At 35.8% G+C, this 12,778-nt stretch overlaps 2 protein-coding genes across 4 annotated transcripts; one reads left to right on the plus strand and one right to left on the minus strand.

The window, feature by feature from the left end:
• Nucleotides 1–1,812: 1,812 nt before the first annotated feature.
• Nucleotides 1,813–7,510, plus strand: LOC104223259 (DNA repair protein recA homolog 2, mitochondrial). 3 transcript variants are annotated; one of them, XM_009774658.2, is made up of 8 exons: nt 1,813–2,059; nt 2,231–2,279; nt 3,692–3,900; nt 4,661–4,748; nt 5,484–5,656; nt 5,849–5,995; nt 6,078–6,212; nt 6,923–7,510. In XM_009774658.2, exons 1-8 carry the CDS (start codon nt 1,979–1,981, stop codon nt 7,223–7,225), a joined length of 1,185 nt encoding a protein of 394 aa, XP_009772960.1. In that variant the 5' UTR covers nt 1,813–1,978; the 3' UTR covers nt 7,226–7,510. The 3 variants fall into 3 exon arrangements, with proteins under 3 accessions (XP_009772960.1, XP_070021649.1, XP_009772961.1); XM_070165548.1 differs by lacking the exon at nt 1,813–2,059 and adding an exon at nt 2,540–2,750; XM_009774659.2 differs by lacking the exon at nt 1,813–2,059 and adding an exon at nt 2,540–2,673.
• Nucleotides 7,511–8,794: 1,284 nt separating this feature from the next.
• LOC104223260 (protein IQ-DOMAIN 12-like) lies at nt 8,795–12,495 on the minus strand. The gene is made up of 6 exons (XM_009774660.2): nt 12,204–12,495; nt 11,849–11,984; nt 11,492–11,764; nt 10,290–10,520; nt 10,007–10,138; nt 8,795–9,804 (listed from the first exon to the last, which is right to left on the minus strand). Exons 2-6 carry the CDS (start codon nt 11,924–11,926, stop codon nt 9,301–9,303), a joined length of 1,218 nt encoding a protein of 405 aa, XP_009772962.1. The 5' UTR covers nt 11,927–11,984; nt 12,204–12,495; the 3' UTR covers nt 8,795–9,300.
• Between the last annotated feature and the right edge of the window lie 283 nt (nt 12,496–12,778).

Consider the following 12,778-nt stretch of genomic DNA (forward strand, 5'->3'; position numbering starts at 1 on the left):
TGCAAATACAACACAAAAGGACATGGAAAACACATTCAATAGGCAGTGATATACATTATTATACAAGTTTGGACATAAAATAAATTGAAATACCTCGATGTTGTGTGTTGTATTGCGTGAAAATTTGAAGACGAAGGAGATAAACCACGAGTCCAGAATGCTCTACTACGATGGAGGACCTACGTTCCTGACCTTTTGTGTGACAGGAGGGGCCTACATTTTTTTTTTAGATTGTCGAGCAGTTGGGGACGGGGGGACCAGAAGGAGAAGGGAGGGTTTGTAAAAAAACGGGGGAGGGTTTTGTTGAGGAAGAAGACGAGTTCAAATTAAACGCTATATATAGCGTATGATTTGAAAACGCTATATATAGCGTTTAATTTGAACACGCTATATGAGAAGTCAAATCGTCTGACACATATAGCGTGTAACAACAACACGCTATACTTAACGGCAGACGTTACCGTTAATATATAGCGTGTTGTTGTTGCACGCTATATATAGAAATGTCGTTTTTTTTAATACACTTATTTGTGTGTTTTGAGTCCAAACACACATTATTTAGGTTCCGGACTCATAATAAGAGTAGGGAAAATCTTTTTTATCACTTCATTTTGATTAATAATATTTATTTTTTATCAATTCATTACATAATCATGCTAAATTTATGTGGTTGTTAGATTTAAGAAAATCATGAAAAAGAAAATATTTAACTATAACTTACATCTGGAGTTGCAATTTTAGAAATTTCTTAACTATTTTTGGTCTATTAGGTGATGCTATTATTTGATACATTTGGTTTTTTTGGTTAAATCTTTTCTTTTACGATTTTTTATTAAATTTAAGTCAAAATTTATTGAATTTTAACAAAGATAATAAAATATTTTTGATAAAACTTAAACAATTAAAGTTGCTTGTGAAAACATCACGGGCTAGCCAGTTTTCAGACTAGTAATTGAAAAATAGCCAGCATTTGCAAAGTCATTGAAAAATAGCCATTATTTTGCTGCAACACGGAAAGTTCCAGCATAATAGACTGGAGATTGGTGCACCTATGTTAGAACTTCCGACATATTATGCTGGAACTCCAATACACGAAAAGTTCTAGCATAATATACTGGAGATTAGAGCACCCGTATATGAACAAATTTGGTGTGGTGGCGTCGTTTCCTTTCTATTTTCTCTCATCTTGTCATTCCTTATTATTAAATAATCATATTTTATCTTTTATCCTACTTTTTAATATAATAATTCTACTTCGCATCTTATTTTTTCTTAGTAATGTTGCTAGTTTATTTTTCATATTTTTGGTGTGTCACATCATGAAATGATGACAAATGATACAATCTATCCAAACATTGTATTCATCAAACAATACAATGCAATATAATACGATACATTATGAAATGACATGTAATAAGAATCAAACAAGATGTTAGGCACTGTTTGGTTGGAAAATAAGTTATCGCATGATTAATTATCCGAGATTAGTTCTCACCCTCTCATAGGGATAAAAATAACATTACAATTTTGGAATAACTAATCCCGAGATTAATTATACCGTTATTTTATTTCAACCAAACATGAAATGAAGGTGAACCCGGATTAACGATGAGAAGCGGTCAAATCAGTAGCAAAGGCACCAGGACGGACGGTTGGTTGAACCGGGCGATAGCTTCGCGATCGATAGCACCCGCCCTACTTCTAATATCTCAAATTTAATTTCGAAAGTAATTATCTATTACCCGTACCAAACGATCCCTTAAGGGACTATTTTAAATTTAATTTTAATCCCAAACATACGGGATCATCTATGTCATTTTTCTCAAAAAAAAATTGCCCCTTTTTTCGTTCTGAAAAATAAGAGAAAAAGAAGAGAGATATAAATGCTCTCCTTGTAGAATTCATGGCGGGACTTAAGAGCACTGCAGCTGCTAAAGCGCCAAAATAGAAGCGGCAGAAATGCTCTACTGAACAAACCATGGTGCCTCATTCACTTCAATTTCTTCGTTTCATTCCCTCCTCCATTCGCCGCCTTTCCATTTTTCCCTACAAACCCCAGGTAATTTTATTCTCTCTTTACATATACACAATTAAAAATATGGGTATTTGTTCCTTTGAACTTAGAATTCAGTTATAAGTATAGTTGTTATCTTGTCAGTCTTATTTTTGCTTTTTGTTATAAGTTTTCTGCTTATTATGTGTCTTTTTTTGGGGGTTAATTATTTATCAGAATGGAATTGCTTGGGCAAGGATGCTGAACACTGATGCATCTTGGGCAGGTGATAAAAACCATCTTTTCTTGTTTAGTTTTATTTTTATGATTCTAAAGTTCAAAACATTTTTAATTAACATAAAAAAGTTCAAACCGTTTTTTTTGGGTGGGGTGTGGGGTGGGGTGGGGGTTACCTCTTTCAGTGGCACGTTTCAGTCCTCTTCCTCATTATTTAGAAAAATGATCCACCGATTCAGGTACAAGATATTATCATTACCGCCTAGACAATTAGACATCCAAACCGTAATCGCAACGACCCAATTGCAGGAGCGGAGCTCTACCAACTGAGCTATATCCCCTGAGCCAAGTGGAGCATGCATGAAGTAATCGGATTCTTCTTCTATTCTTTTCCCTGGCGCATCTGGCCATCCCGGACTTGAACCACAGACCTCGCCGGTGAAGTAAATCATCGCACCTACTGTCCAACCAATTGGGAGAAAATCAATAAATTCCTTTTGGGGAGCGATTCATCCTTCCCGTACGCAAAAAATGAATTTGATATGTTATAAGACTTTGGAACAACTAGAAAATTATATTATAAAATGCTTGGTTGCAAGTTCTGTAATTGTCTGGTGCTTTTGTGTTATACATACCATTTGTATCTAGTCTTTCAAACTTTTCGATGGCTGAATTTTGCTGTTCCATGTTTCCAGGTTAGAATTATATAGCAGGTTTTCTCTTTGAGACCCTTCTTAACATTTGTACGCTTAATCCCCATGTGAAGCTTTCTTGTGTTATTCTATCTGATCCGAATAACACTGACTAGGAAAGGGGAGAAAAGAGAGTGAATAATATGGGTTGTAGAGTTACACAGAGTTAAAAATTTTCTAAACATCTTGTTTCTTGATTAGTCAATGATTACAAGAGTCTAGTTGTGGACATCAATCCTTAATATATTGAGATTAGGAGGAAGAATTATTCTGTTACGCCAAGAATATTGAACATGTTGATTTTTAGTTGATTGCTGTTTACCATGGCAACTCCTTCTCAGCTATGTAGCTAGCACATGTATCCACAAGTCTGCTTGGTCAATTTTTTTTTAGAACTCTGCTTGGTAAAATTTGTTTTGCATTTACTAATTGTGTGGTATTACTATATATGTTTCGATTTAGTATGAAACATAATACTTATTGCGGTAAAATATCGGTTCACTTACAAATCAAAGAGCAATTATTTGGCAGAAAAATTGACAAATAGGAAATAGGACGAGATTATGTTCTCAACTAGTAAATGTATGTAAGATAATGCTTTATTGTATGCTGCCAAACCAATTGCTTGTCTCCAAGTACAGTTTTAGGTTGGAGTTACCTATTGGTGTTAAACTGCATGGAATCTTTTTGTGGCTTCATCGTATATCATGCTCCTCGAGCATTCAGGTGTCTCTTAATAACTCCAACCTTGTTTTTTGTTGAATCTCAGAAGGTGAATTTGATGATATCCAAGATGATACCAAAACATCAGAGAAAGCCACTGCATTGCATTTGGCCCTCTCGCAGCTTGTAGGTGATTTTGGCAAAGAATCAATGTTGTCCTTGCAGCGCTTCTTTGGTGCTAGACGACGTGCACCTGTTGTACCTACTGGCTCGTTGAGGCTTGATCTAGCACTTGGGATTGGAGGACTACCCAAGGTGATTTTATATAAAGTGATTACATTAGATGTGTTTATTTCCAAATGTGGATTTTGTCTCCGATACCGGTTGCATAAATGGGGTCTTCATGTAGTGCTGATGTGTTGTTCTCTAAATTTTTTAATCTCAAACAAGTAATGGCTGATTTTCTGTTTTCCTGTATGTGCAAAGGGCCATGAATGTCTGATCTCTTGAAGCAGTTTGCAATTTTCCTTTGCCAGACTTTAGTTTCTTTTGAGCGGAGAGGATTAGGACAGTATAGTCTATATTTGTCTTAACTTATCTTGAAAATAACCGTATTGGATTTATAAATCAGCTACTGTTCTCAACCGGCTTGTTTAAGGCTAGCATCCAATTAGAAGTGGTTTTTTATTGGCTTTTAGTGGCATAATTGTCTGAGGATAGTCATGTGCCTAGAGCATTCTCCTTCTTTTCTGCTGTGAGGCTTCACCAAATGGATATATGTCATTTAACAATAGGAAGATGCTAGTGCCATTTGTAACCATAGTTCCTTTTCCTCTGGGGAAGGGTTCTTCCAGTACATAGTAGTTTCCGGGGATTATTAGTTATAAAATAATGATTTCAGCGTGTGTTGCTTCTCTGGATCAAAGTACTTCTTTGTGTGTTTTAAATTTGTAGTGATCTGTATAATGATTTTAGTGCTTGTTGCTTCTCTAAATCAAAGTACTTTGATATTGTTGTTGTAACAAGGATATCGCGGGTATTAACACTTGCTGTTCATTTGAATTTTCTACTAAAGGGAAGAATTGTTGAAATTTATGGACAAGAAGCATCTGGGAAGACAACACTTGCCCTTCATGTAATTAAAGAGGCTCAAAAGCTTGGAGGTGAATAGTTTAATGACCTTTTACTATTCACAATATGTTTTCCTAGCTTATTATTTACATATTGTATGCTTTTGTTTTCTTTTAAATAGCATCCACTGATAGAATGAACGGAAACTTTATCTTTTCCAGTTGGGTACTATCCTTACTTTTTTCTTTTGCATAGTTCTCATGGCTGCAAATTTTTTGTGTTTATATAGATGAGCTTACTTCATTGGCTAACAAATGGATTGAGTGCTTCTTAGTTTTATATGTCGCAGAACTCTTTTTCTTTTTTTGAGAATGAATATGTCGCAGAACTCTCAAGAAAAGACTACTTTTGTTCTGATCTTCTTCTTGAATTTTGATTAGAAAACAACTAGATCTTATTTGATCTAGTTTGACACAAAAAGTGATGCCGCTTGAAACGAGGGGCACCACATAAGGATTTAAAAAACGACGTTAGACAGTAGTGATATTAAACAGTTTGATCTGCAGATGTACTCATGGACATTGTGCAATCCATATTCTTTCCAACCTAATTACTTAAAAGAAACTAATGAAGAGTAAATAAGAAAGTGATTCTAACTCTCAACGATAAGGATGATTTACCTTTTGAAAGGAAACATTTCAATGTTTAGCATGAGATAATGATATCCAGAATGGTAAGTGTGAAATCTTTACAACCATTTCAGTTTTTCCTTCCTCAAACAATTTTCAAATTAGTTTCCTCTCATCCTATTATCTTTGTACTGATAGGTTACTGTGCATACCTGGATGTCGAAAATGGAATGAACCCCTCTCTTGCTGAAGCAATAGGGGTTAATGTAGAAAATCTCCTTATTTCACAGCCAGATTCTGCTGAGAATCTGCTGAGTATTGTTGATACCCTGACAAAAAGTGGATCCGTGGATGTAATTGTGGTTGATAGTGTAAGTGCTTCCCTTTATAATTCAAGGCTGATTTATTTGCTCCAATTTTCCCAGTATATGTCCACAATTCCCTTTTTCATTCTTGTATTTTCTATAATTTACCCAACCTGTTACTTCATCCTATTGATCCCCTAGACTCAGGCTGCTAATTGAAATTTCTAGTTTTATTTTTAAATTTTTTTCTTTTAACAGGTGGCAGCTCTTGTTCCCCGACTAGAGCTTGATGCTACTCTAGGTGACTCTCCTAAAGGCTTACAATCAAAGATAATGACACAAGCACTACGTAAAATTCATTCTTCGTTATGCAACTCTAGCACACTAATTATTTTCGTTAATCAGGTTTGTTCTGGTTACTAGAACACATTATATCTTGCTATCCGTTTTCTGTTACAGCTGGCGTACTGATCTGACCTCTATTTAGGTAAGATCGAACAAAGGATTAGCTCGAGGCTCAGGGCGTATGGAGGAAGTAACTTGTGGTGGAAATGCTTTGCCTTTTTATGCTGCTGTACGACTTAGAACGATTAGAAAACAATTGCTTAAGAACAGGGATAAGGTAAATATTGCATGTTTTTGACTCATTGGTTCGTGCCTTCAGAAATATATTTTAGTAACCCAATTATGATATGAATTATTCCGAATCTGTCATTCCGTCTCTTTCTTATGAGCATGAGAAGGAGAAAATGCTATGTCCCTACTGACAGTTTAATTTTTTTTTTTTTTACAAAACATAATTAATCAGATAAACAACTGAAGTCATCAGGGTAAAAAGCTTAAAATCATTTAAGTTATGCCATCGGACCCAGACATGTGTGTGTGTTAATTGTTGAAGAGAACATATGAAACTACTTCATTTGGATATTTGAGATGCTCATTGGCTAGAAGCTAATCAAATAGACGCGAGTATGAGCTATTAGTCATTTACAGTGTGTATTATTTTCAGATTGGAAGACCTCTCAATCTGTGATCCAGAACATTGACTTATGACTTTTCTTAGATCGTGTACACTTGCTATTACTGTACTATTCACTCCCTCTAGCAAAACTAGAAAGAGCTTCTGCTCCTTCTCTATAGTGTGAATCTCTCTGGGTGTCATGTCTCCGTTCTTAATCCTTACATTCACCCCAGGGAAAAAAAAATTAAAAAAAAGAGAACTCTTTACCTGCTTGTCTTTGTTTTGTAATACCCTTTGTTTCCAATGGACTTGTCAGAGATGAGTTTAAGTGATGTTGCTTTGTCACTTACTTGGCTTGAACTTTTTTCCAGATTACTGGTCTTGGGGTATGTGTCAAAGTCGTTAAAAATAAGCTAGCTCCTGCAGCAACAGAAGCTGAACTGAGGGTACAGTTTGGGGGAGGCTTTTGCATAAAATCTGAGGTTTTGGAATTGGCTTGTGAACATGAAGTCATTCTGAAAGAGGGAGGGAGCTACTTCATAGATGGAGAGGTTTTAAACAGTAGACAGGATGCTGAAGAGTATCTAGCTGCCAATGGTGCTGTTTTAGCTAAGATAGTCGATACTTTAAGAGATCAGCTATTTGTGAACAAGATGGTAAAAACAACTGATTAGATAGTCAGTTTCTGGTTTTAATCAACTCCAAAAATTTTGCTGCCTCGTCCTGCAACAGTATCCTGCTAAAGCCTGCTGAAGGAAAGCTGTGTTAATGAGCAAGGAGCAACTGAGCGTTTATTTCCTCTGTGGAGCATCTGCAGCAACCATGCTATGCAATATTTGTGAATCTTCTTTCTGTCTTATGGTCAAGTATATATTTTATTTTGGGAAAATACATAAGTTGCTCCCTCAACTTGTGCCGAAAAGTGAGTTTCCATCCCAACCTTTACGGGTGTCGTTTTTCCATCCTATACTTGTTCATACAGAATTTAATTCCACCCTAAAAGCTGATGTGGCAAAAAATTAAAAAAAATAAATAAAGTGGTGGCGCGTCTTATTTAAAGCAAAAAAAATATTTTTTTGGCAAAAAATAAAACATATTTTTGGACTTCCCCTCTCCCCCACCTCCCTTTTCTCTTCATCTTCAACCCCCCACCCCCTCCCCCAAACCCCTCTTTCTTCTCCATCTCAACCCCATTTCTTTCTTCTCCATTTTCACTCCGCTCATTTTTAAGAGCAAATTTTCTTGCTCTTTTCCCTTTCTTTTTCTTCAACTTTTAGATTCCTCCGGCAAACTTCCCCATTTCTTTCTTCAATTCCTCCGGCAAACTTCTATATTTTCCGGTGATTCAACAAACAAAACCCAACTAGATCTTGACCCCCTTATCACCAACCTATGGCGTCACAAATTTTGTGTAGTAAATTTCATTTCTTTCTTGTCTTTTTTTCTCTCTTTGGACTCAACAAATTAATTCATTCAAATGAAATCAAAGCCATGAATTTGGTGGTTGGTATGAAAAAAAGAAGAATAATAATATGTGAATGAAAAAGAAAACAGAAAAAAAGTCAAAAAAATTTAATTTATTGCATTTCTGTCATGGCGTTGATGTGGCATGCGCGTGTGGAACACCCCAGGCCATGAAAGTGGTATTATGCTTCATAAGGTGGTATTAAATTCACTTTGGACAAGTATAGGGAGGTATTAGGACACCCGTAAAGGTTGGGATGGAAACTCACTTTTCGACACAAGTTCAGGGAGCATCTTATGTATTATCCCTTTATTTTTGGTTTCGAGATGTGAGATCACCAGAGTTGTTGCTGGACTGTGTTTTATCTATAGTTCAAAACATAGAGGAGGAGCTACTTCTACTGTCCTTCATCAAGAGGAAAATTTTGGGGCTTATATTTTTGGTTTGTTTGATGAAGATCAAAAGATTAAAGAGGCCTGAAACTATGAAGCATTTCTGACTATATTCACCAAACAGGCAACCAAACTACCCTTTTTTGCCAATTTTGGTTGTTTATCTGTCAGTAATCTTACATACCAAAATGCTTTTTCGTCTACATTCGGTTGGTATAATCCATTTTCTTTAGTTTCCAAAATCAGGTGTAATCGGAGAGCTTAGACCTAAATATTGTTTAAGTTTATTCTTCAAAGAATTTTACATGAAATAATAGAGAGGTAATCTTTGGTATAAAGAAAGAAACCAAAAGAAATTAAGCTAAGTAAATATAGCAGACACAGACTAAGCCCCTAAGCAAATACCAAACTTAGAAATGTTTCCAGGTAAAAGGTCACCAACCAACATCAAAAAATTTCTGCCTAACATACTCAACTCAGACAAAAAATTAAATAAATAAAACAAGGAATAACAAACATTGAACTATATATACATTGTGGCAAGTCTCTGCAAGTGTTAATCCAGTAATAAAAATTGTGCGCTTGCTTTCATCAATCAACTCTGGATAGATTACTCAAGCAGCTTCAAGTTCCAATTGTAGCTTCATTTTCTGATTGTTTTCAAGTCCAGAAGTAATGGTGCAAATTCAGGAGTTTCTGCTTTCCTTTGTTGGAAGTACTGAATAGAACAGGTCAATAATGTACGACACTCATCTTTGGTGGACAGAGTTACCCGGTACTTGTGTTAGTAGGAGGCAGCAATACTCATCTAGAATATGCTTGATAGCAAATATAAGATCTAGAAAAAAAAAGTATTTCTTCAATCTTGGTAAAACACCTTGTACACTCAGAGCTATCTGCTAGAAGTTGTGCTCTTTCTGTTACTGTCATTCATTTCACCATTAAATGAATTCCAAGAGGAAACCTTGAGCTTGTAAGGAGAATGTTGACCTGAAGAATATGTTTCGTGTAACCTTAGGTGTTGCTTCGGCGTGCTCATTGACCTTGTTTTTGCCTTTGCAGATTCCGTAGAAGCCATGTAAGTAGGAAATATAGGAGAATTTGGTAAAGAGTTAACATCAACATTTGATTTTTGTTTTACATTAGAAAATGATCTTCTTGGGAGCGAAGAAGGAGAATGTAGTTCCTCTATGAAATCTGATCTATGTACTTTCCTCGCTTTAAGTTGCATCATTCCGTTCATGTCAGCTAGAGGAACATTTGAGTCTGTAAATTGATCAAATAACTCTACTTTTCTTGGTGCCTCAATTTCTGCCACCTGATGATCAAACCTGCAGCTTCTTCGGTTTTTCTTGCTGGTTAATAATTCCTCTAAAGTTTGATCATCTCTTCTCTCCTGAAAAGAAGCAACATATTGTAAATATGTAACTTCTATACACTGACGGTCAGGTTACCTAAAAGATAAGTACAAGTAACTGTCTATAAAAAGTGAGATTAGTAACGTGGAAAAAGAAGCAGGCTACCTGCTATAGCGTATATAAGTTAAATCTTATTTTATTAACAAAGGAGTGAGAGAATACAAATGCAAGTGAAGTTACCCGATGTGAAAACGAGTATTTCATCAAATGCTCTCTTTTGGCAATGACTTCTTCTCTTCTTGACCACAAGGCTTCAGTGTCTTGTTCTGAAGCCAAGTTGAAATCCCAAGTCCTATGGCTCTTGCATTTAAGCTGCAAATGACCAAAACCATATAACAAATATGAAAACAGATGAATGACAATATTCAAACTGCAAAAACTAAATAAACTTTATCATTTTGGACAAACAAAATCGATTTCCCTTTCATTGAATCATAGAGAAAAGTAGAAAGATTTTTCTTACCTTTAATCCGTTAGATTTCATGCTCTCGTTTGGGCTATTAATGAGCTTCTTGTCGCTGTAGTCGTGATAATCCTCAAAGGTAGGGAGTCTAATTTGATAAACTCTTGCCTTTGGCTTTTGAAGAGGCAACAAGAAGTTCAATCTGGCAATGAGTCTTCTTCTCACAATTTCACCTCGAATCACTGCTTGAAGCTTCACCAGTCCCTTTAGAGCACTTAATGCTTTCCTTGCCTACACAACATTCCACAAGGTTATAGATTAGGCCAGAGAAGTTTTGATAAGTGAAAACGAAAAGAATAACTAAGTAGCTACAAAAACAAGCATAATATATTCTTACGGGTCGTTTGGTATGCGGACAAAATAGTACCGGGATTATAATCCCGGTACTATTTTATACCACTTGAGAAATGGTATAAAATAATACCACATTTGATGGCATAAGATGGGATACGATGGGATAATAGGTGGGATTAAATTTATACCTTGTTTGGTTGGAGGTATAAATTTAATCCCACCTCTTATTCCACCTAATCCCTCTTACCAAATGACCACTTAAAAATTGTGCCTAGCTATATAAGGGAAGGGTTTAATTAAGTGAAGAGAGATTTTCCGACGACAAAAAAGCTTTTCTTCCCAAACGAGGTGATAGACCACCTTACCAGCCAAAGGGAAGAAAAAAAAAAAGACAGGGTGAAACCTTAGGTTTTCTCCACTTGCTTTGCAGTACGAGTCTCATACAAAGCCGTGCTCCTCTAGAAGAAGAGGGGCCTGCTTCCTAGCAACTACTACGTATATTTTTTTGGGTGTATGACTCAGTTAGTAGAGCATTTGGCTGTTGACATAACGGTCGTAGGTTCAAATCCTGCTATATCCTTACACTCTACTAAGAACAAAGATGCATAGTAGCCCCAAAGATGGCTCTTTGGTCTTTTACTACCTAAATTCTCAACAAAAGATTTGACTAATCTTGGAAACTTTTTAGTCTTATCAATTTATCGATAAATGGTTGTATGAAGATCTTCAAGACGCTTATAGCAATGACTGCAATTTCTATCCTGATTACTAAGTTTAGTGATGAATTACTAGCTAATACCAGTCAAATGGAAGTCCAAAACAAGTTGATAATGGAATTGCAGGTGCAAAAACACTAAATAGACTATGGACTAAGGAAAATTTCAAGAAACACTAGAGATGATGCTTACCAGGTGGCCGCGATAAGCACTTTGGATTTTAATGGCAGCATCTTTACGTTTCCTTTTGAATTCATTTGGAGCATTCGTTAGACGGATAACATCAGCAGCAGCATTAGCAGCAGCAACAGCAGCCTCAGCAGCAGCTGCTGTTGCTATAGCAACAGCCAAAGCATGTTTCCTCTGCTCTTCCTTTGCCTCATTTAATGTTTTCTCAGGTGCTTCTATAGCAATACATTTCCTCAACTTGCACCTTCCAAAAAAACATTTCCATTTCTTTGGTTTCTGAAAATGTTTTTCATAATTTCCAAGTTTAGAAATCCAAAGATTAAAACTCACTAGTAAGCTACAGAATCTTGAAATTCAAACCTTTTGATCAGCTGTTGGTTTTGTCTCAGGAATGAAAAGTCTCTTGACAAAAGTAAACCAATTTCTTCTCTTTCCCATTTAGAAATTCATAAGTTTACACAAATAGATTTATCAAACACCTTCCACCTTCTGTATTCTGAAGAGGAGAGCAGAATTTCAGATGCATTTCTATTCCATTCAATAAAACAAAAAGGTGTAAAGCTACAATATGAAAACAAGAAACTCTCTCACATCAGCAGAATTGTTCATTTTCACAAAAGGACATTTCTTATGATGACAGCTAAGTGTTCTTGAACTCTTGGAAATAATAGATAGTTCAAAACTTTTGAGTTAGCAGAAAATTTAAGGGACATACCAGTTTTATGGACATGCAAAATTTGGTAAACATCAAACAACAAGTCTTGCCAGTGATTCTTGAATAATAATTGTTGTTTAATTTTCTCCCCTAATGCATGTCTCTTATATCCAACAAGGTGAAATACTGACCTCACTTATGCTTTGAGAAGCACACCATGTGCTGTGGAATATGAAATGGAAGAGTGAAAAGCTAACTTTAGACAAAGGGTTCAGGAAAAAAGAATTGATGTTTCAATTATGTTAAAGTACTTTTGGTGGTGACTTGTGGGAACTCTTTTTAACATAATAATAATATTAATAATAATAAAAGGCCCTCTTCTTTTGCTCCCTTTCCCCTCTTCTCTAACTGTCATTTTCCTAACTGAGAACTGACCTTTTCAAATGTCTTTTTCTGCTTTGAAATTTACTGATTTAACCTGGGTAATTACTGATTTAACATGCCACACTTCTCCGGATCCCGCGCATAGTAAAAGCTTAGCGCACCGGGCGGCCCTTTTAACCTGGGTAATTACTCTTTGCATTCAATTGCCAAAGAGAAGGATTTGGTGGTTTTTGTATTTTTCATTCTTTAGT

This window comes from Nicotiana sylvestris, chromosome 12 (genome assembly GCF_000393655.2).
Source record: "Nicotiana sylvestris chromosome 12, ASM39365v2, whole genome shotgun sequence".
In the NCBI taxonomy this organism is placed as follows: domain Eukaryota; kingdom Viridiplantae; phylum Streptophyta; class Magnoliopsida; order Solanales; family Solanaceae; genus Nicotiana; species Nicotiana sylvestris.

Excerpts from the sequence above, each read along its gene's own strand:
- LOC104223260 (XM_009774660.2), bottom strand. The coding sequence starts at position 11,926 with ATGGGAAAGAGAAGAAATTGGTTTACTTTTGTCAAGAGACTTTTCATT. Across the intron at positions 10,521-11,491 it reads GTGCTTATCGCGGCCACCTG|GCAAGGAAAGCATTAAGTGC; the intron begins GTAAGCATCATC and ends AATGTTGTGTAG. Across the intron at positions 10,139-10,289 it reads TGAAATCTAACGGATTAAAG|CTTAAATGCAAGAGCCATAG; the intron begins GTAAGAAAAATC and ends GGTCATTTGCAG.
- LOC104223259 (XM_009774658.2), top strand. The coding sequence starts at position 1,979 with ATGGTGCCTCATTCACTTCAATTTCTTCGTTTCATTCCCTCCTCCATT. Across the intron at positions 3,901-4,660 it reads GGATTGGAGGACTACCCAAG|GGAAGAATTGTTGAAATTTA; the intron begins GTGATTTTATAT and ends TTTCTACTAAAG. Across the intron at positions 5,657-5,848 it reads ATGTAATTGTGGTTGATAGT|GTGGCAGCTCTTGTTCCCCG; the intron begins GTAAGTGCTTCC and ends TTCTTTTAACAG.